General features: G+C 42.0%; 1 protein-coding gene across 1 annotated transcript; it reads left to right on the forward strand.

The window, feature by feature from the left end:
* Nucleotides 1–3,547: 3,547 nt before the first annotated feature.
* LOC121983208 lies at nucleotides 3,548–4,403 on the forward strand. The gene is made up of 3 exons (XM_042536163.1): nucleotides 3,548–3,737; nucleotides 3,819–4,094; nucleotides 4,197–4,403. The coding sequence occupies exons 1-3, from the start codon at nucleotides 3,601–3,603 to the stop codon at nucleotides 4,261–4,263; spliced, it is 480 nt and encodes a 159-aa protein (XP_042392097.1). The 5' UTR covers nucleotides 3,548–3,600; the 3' UTR covers nucleotides 4,264–4,403.
* The last annotated feature ends 1,597 nt before the right edge of the window (nucleotides 4,404–6,000 follow it).

Raw genomic sequence — 6,000 nt, forward strand, 5'->3', positions numbered from 1 at the left:
ACAAATACTAAATAGAAATATATACTTTTTTTTACTAAATATGATCTCTAATTATACATATTATTAAAAGAATTTTTTAATTTATTAAAATAATATTGCATCTATAATTTAATATTTGGATCTAAAATTTTTTATATTTTATTGATTTGAGGTCATCAATTTTAATTAATCTTTTTAAAAGTGAGATAAACAATCTTATAAATTATTTTTTTCATAAAATATTATCTCAAAGTTGTTTTTATTGAATTTTCTTCATTACAAAAAAATACTAAATAGAAATATATACTTTGTTTACTAAATATGATCTCTAATTATACATATTATTAAAAGAATTTTTTAATTTATTAAAATAATATTGCATCTATAATTTAATATTCAAAATACTCTTTTATACTATCACTTATTTTTATAGTAAAGTAATCTCACTTTTAAAAAGATTAATTAAAATTGACCTCAAATCAACAAAACACCATCCCAACCCTTTAGATCCAAATTCTTATAGTTTTATTTTTAAATTTTACCTAAAAAAAACTCATAATAATAAATATATCTCTCACCTTTTAAATGTATAATTTCTTCATATATTTTTAATATGAAATTTTTATTATATTCTAAATAATACTCCCCTCAAATTAGAAATTCATATTACTCTCATGATCTAGATTTTTCCGTAAGTATCCGATCACTCTTAATATTCTACGGATCTTCTCGTAAACATCTGATTACTCATGACCTATTCCAGATCTCACCTTAATTTTGTTCAAGACTATTTCATATGACATCCGATTTAAACTATAACTCTATATTATTTGTTAAAGTTAAAAGATTTTATATATCTTTATTTCATAATTATATGATATTATCTCAAACGGTTCATAAGTTATTTAGAGCTCAATTTAATAAAAACTTCGTTCGAATTCGTTCGTTTAGCTTATCGAGCCGAGCTCGAGCTCGATTTTAAGCTCGACAGTTTTATCGAGGCGAACTCAACCTTAAGGATATTCGGCTCGTGAGTTCACGAATATGTTCGTTTATAAGCTCGCAAGCTCGAACTAAAGCTCAGTTCGTTTAATTAAAGGGCTCGAAAACATGTTCGTTGATGCGGAGGCAGATTGAGGGCATAGTAGGGATTAGGAGAAGAGGAAGGGGTGTTTTGGTCTTTTCGCATTTAGGGTTTTTTTGGTGCTTAAAGAGCACTGTTCACAATAGCGTGAGAGGGGGTTGAGTTCGTTTTTGCCGCCGCCAACCTTCTTCCTTCTCCCTCACCGGTGCGGGAGCTGGCCGCTGGCTGCTCCTCTCCTCCACCTCCTGCCCTCCGGCCTCCACTACAGCATCACCACTAGGAGGAAGAGGTGGGTTCGAGTTTCTCCACCGCCGCTGCCGCAAACAGGTTCATGTTTTGGCCTTCCGCCATCGACACGAGGAGGCCTCCTTCGTGCCTTTTACGCCGCCACCGAGTAGAGAGATGGGAAGCTGCTGCCTCCGCCTGGTCCGTCGCCACCGGATGGACCCGACACCTCCCTCCCTCACACTCACAGCCGCAACGTCCAGCGGTCTTTGCCGCCACCGAGTCCAGCGGTCGGTGTCCAGCGCCGCCACCTCTTTAGGTGTCCTGCTGCGTCATCTCCTCTTCTGGCGTCCAGCGCCGCCGTCTCTTCCGACGTCCTTCTTCGCCGCTTCCGGCGACTACTGTCGCCACCACCTTAGGCGGCTATTGTTTGTCGCAGCTGCCGACACCTCCTAGCAGCCGTCGCCATCCTCCAAGCAGCCGCGCGCCCGAGGACTCAGGTATCGTACTATGCCTATATGCCGGCCTACGAGCCGAGAGTGTATTCGGCCTTCGTGCCGTTATTGTATCCCGGCCTGCGAGCCGATGGAGTGTTCGGCCTTCGTGCCGCTGTGGCGTTCTGGCCTGCGAGCCGAGGCTGTAGTCGAACCGTGTGTTGTCATCCGAATCCATATCGCATCCAGCTTTGAGTCATAGGAGTCAGCTATATAGCCGGTGGACGTCTATCCACTCTTCCCGGCCTCGACGACTCGATCAGCGCCACAGCCAACTCATCCATCCATCCGAGGGCGCCCACCGGGGCCAGGGTACGTCATCGTACCTTTCTTGCATTAATTTCACTATTTTGTCATTAGTGTTCAACTACTTATATATTTGTGGGACTCACTTCGAGCATCGGGGCGCCAGGGACCGGGGGAACCCGGGCACTGGATACAGGTATTGTCGACCCGGGGACTTCGGACGACTTGGTCAGTCAACACAGAAGATAACTCATCATCCGGGTCATGGAGATGCGGTCAACATTCCGGACACGACACACCGACATGTCCGTTTTCTCAGCTTCCCGATAGGATCATTCGTTTATATGCTTGTGGACTCAGGCTCGAGCTCAGCTCATTTAAAGGGCTCAAGAATATGTTTGTTTATAAGCTCATAAACTCGGGCTCGAACTCGGCTTGATTAAAGGACTTGCGAACATGTTCAATGATGCGTTGAGTTTGGAAGTTTAATGTATTAGTCTGAGATGTTAAATGATGTGTTGAGTTTATATTATTTTAATTGTTAGGTTTATTGAATATTTATTCAAATGAGTTTTCGAGCTTGTTTTACCCGCTTGCAAAATGAACCTTAAAATAAGTCCAAAAACGAATTCTAAAATGAGTTCGAAAACGAGTTCGAGTTCACTTAACAAACTAGGCTCATTAACTATGATAATCGAGCTAATAACGAACTGAGCTTGAATTGTTCACGAGCTTAATAATTCCAAAACTAAGCGAGCTCGAGTCTTATGATAAAAGTTCGATTCGAGCTCGAGCCGAGCTCGAATCCGAATATAACTTAAACGAGTCAAGTTCAAATTTAATATTATTTGACTCGATTCGACTAATTTACATCCTTAAGATTATCCACTTTACATCTAAAATTTTATCCTATTATTTTTAAACTTCTTAATGATTCGTCCATTGTCCGTCAAAATTCATTTTTTAAATTGATCTATAAAAAAAAAAGGAAAATTGATCTATAAAACTTCCATGGGATGCAACTGATATTAATCGGCTCGTCGCAGCCTCTGTAAGGCTCTCCTTAAAGCCGACGTTGATTTCTGTTCCCATGGCGGCCTCTTCCCGCCGCGGGATCCCGGCGGTTCTGGGAGGCTGGTGCGACGCGGCGGAGTTGAGGGGTTAGGGGATCGAACTCGCACGGGATATTCTCCGAGGAGGTTACATGCAGGCCCACTGTTTGAGCCAACGCCCGCAGTCGACGACACCTTGGCATGTAAAGTTTCAGTAGGGTGGAATAATTAATTACAGTGTTACCGCGCCCGTTGGCTATGGATTGGGCTCTTCTCGGCATGGCAACATCGACCCACGCCGAACCTTTCGAACAATTAAAACCCCTTCCGGTTCCTTCTCACCACTTCCAGTACTTTCCTCACTCATCGTGCTACGTGCCCTTCTAGCGCCTACTACCTGTCCCATCAATCTGTCCCCTTCCTACCACGTCGTCATCTGCTTCCCCTGCCGATATATTGCATCCCCTGCTCGGCACTCGAGAGCCAAGAACACAGGCCAAGCTACTCGCAGCTCGTCCTCATGGCTTCAAAAGCTTTGGCAAGACTGTGGCGGCCACTCGCCGGCGCTCGCCCTTTCACCACTGCGACGCAGCCGAAGTTGCGCCCCGTTGCCTTGCCATTCGTCGAGCACCTCGGCTTCTCCGAGTCCAAGCGAAGGTAATTAACAAATCGATATATCAGCGAAAGTATAACGACTTTGTAGTTTAATGGAAATAACTGTTGGTATCGGGCGACCAGAAAGGCGGAGTTTGTGCCGGTGTACGTGGCGCTAGGTCTGATCTTGACGTCGACGTCGCTGGGGCTCCACATAGCGATGCAGCAGCTCCGCCACGCGCCCAACGTCCTTGTGAGAAAGAATAAGCGGGAGACGCTGCCGGAGGTGGTCGACCCGGACTGGGCCGCTGACAAGGCCGAGCGCTTCATCTCCAGCTCCATCTTCCGCCGGGTGGCGCAACTGCAGGACTTCGACGCCGTCCGTGCCGGTATCTCCGATCCCACCAGAGAAACCAACGCGTGAGCTAATCATCTCACCCTTTTTTACCATTTACGGAAAGAAAAATAACGTGTTGGCTCGAATTGAACAGTTTGGTTTGATTTGATCTGGATCGACTGCAGGAAAAAGCACGTGGTGACGCTGAAGACGGTTGGAGTTGATCCGATCGCAATTTCCACGCAAACTTGAACTACTAAATAACGTTGTTCGATTATGTAAATATATAACAAGTTCATCGCTGTGAGCTCCACTTTGTTGTGTTATGTAAATAGATGCAAGCTACTCGCTGTGCGTTGTTAGGGAAACTAAATTCGAGCTATTTCCTGCGTTTTTTCTTTCCCAAAATGATTTTACACTTATTAACTTTAAAATATTTATATTATAAATGCGAATATGAAGCGACCAAAATGACATGCTACGAAAAATAAAATTTGTGAAAAAAACGTGAAATTATTTTCCAAAAATCTTTGTTTTTATAGGCCTCGGTCCATTATGAGGCTTAGCCTCAAGGCCGTCGGCCTGCTCGTGCCCTACTTCTCACGAGCCGCCTGTTTGTCTCTTCCGAAGTGCTGGCGACTGCTCATACTTGGCGACGGTGGCGGGAGTGTGCGCCTAAGATCAAACGCGGAGCTCCAGAAGGGCCTTCGCTCCAAGTGGTCGGGTTAGTTATCTTCATTTCTACCATGCTTCTGTCTCCATCCATGGCTCTGATCCAGTACTGCTACATTGTTTTGAATCCATAGATAAAGAAAGCGTCGAATGAAGATTTATCCGTCTTTTGTTTTTAAACCATGAATTTGAATCGAGAGATATGTGGATGGATCATCACTTTGCTTGTTTCTTACTCGAATAAAAATAGAGGACGAATGCGATGTGATGGATTTAAACATTCATCTTTCTTAACTGGTAGCCTAAAACAGAATGGAAAATTAATTATGCTCGTTGATCATTAGCGTAGAAAGATTTGAACACTGTTTTTTTTTTTTTTTGTTTTCATTCAATCTTTTGAATCTATAATCTAAAATAAGGTCTTAGCTTATGCTCTGTTTATCAATTGGCACGCATTGGTGAATGCAACTTTTGTTTGGACTAGAGCTGTTAGTTTAACACACTATGGTAATATCATGGCACAATTTAGTTGTCACTCGGATCAATGAAACTCTCGTAAACAATTCGATTCTTCAATTTAAAAGGTCAAACCGTAAGGTGTTTCTAAATATGCAACATTAAGGAGATGATCAAATACAAAATGATGCGTTTATTAGGACTATCTTTTTCTTGTTTGACGAAGAAAGGGTAACATAGAAAATAATTAACAAGTCTGAAACACGAATGAAATTTTAAGATTAGATGTCAAAGAAGTACAAGAAAATTCACCATGTTAAAAAAATTTATGGAGTTTCTTAGCAATAATAGTTTTAATACCTTCAATTATCTTACTTTTGCTTTGAGAAATAAGTAATTCACTCAATCCTTGAAGCATTATACCTACTCATCCCCTTCATAGAGCCTTTGCAACTTCCATGTAATATTTGGTATATAGCCTTTGCAATCTCTATGTAATTGTTCCATCACTTTGGTGACACCTCTAGGGTTGTCTTTACATTTTTTTGGAAGGGGGTAAATTATGGAGCAATCATTTGCACGAGGAGATTAGGCACCAAACAAGATATTTAGTATCAGGAATTGATCTGACGATCTATTAGAGTAATCACTATGTAGGGCACGGATCGGTGGGGGCAATCTCCATGTAATCGTGAACCCTCACAAGGAGTATCAAGCCCATGAGCGCCATGAGAAAGCTATTTTTGTACTATGTATATCTTTTTTCTACCTTGAAGACGAGGGAGAGGAGAGGAATTAGAAACCAGTGATTGATTCTTTGTATACATGGCAAAATGACTTCCTACAATATCTTTGACATTA

The sequence above is a fragment of the Zingiber officinale genome, chromosome 5A, assembly GCF_018446385.1.
Source record: "Zingiber officinale cultivar Zhangliang chromosome 5A, Zo_v1.1, whole genome shotgun sequence".
Classification (NCBI taxonomy): domain Eukaryota; kingdom Viridiplantae; phylum Streptophyta; class Magnoliopsida; order Zingiberales; family Zingiberaceae; genus Zingiber; species Zingiber officinale.

Coding starts and splice junctions, on each gene's coding strand:
- LOC121983208 (XM_042536163.1), top strand. CDS start 3,601: ATGGCTTCAAAAGCTTTGGCAAGACTGTGGCGGCCACTCGCCGGCGCT. Junction 3,738..3,818: donor TTCTCCGAGTCCAAGCGAAG/GTAATTAACAAA, acceptor TCGGGCGACCAG/AAAGGCGGAGTTTGTGCCGG. Junction 4,095..4,196: donor CCCACCAGAGAAACCAACGC/GTGAGCTAATCA, acceptor GATCGACTGCAG/GAAAAAGCACGTGGTGACGC.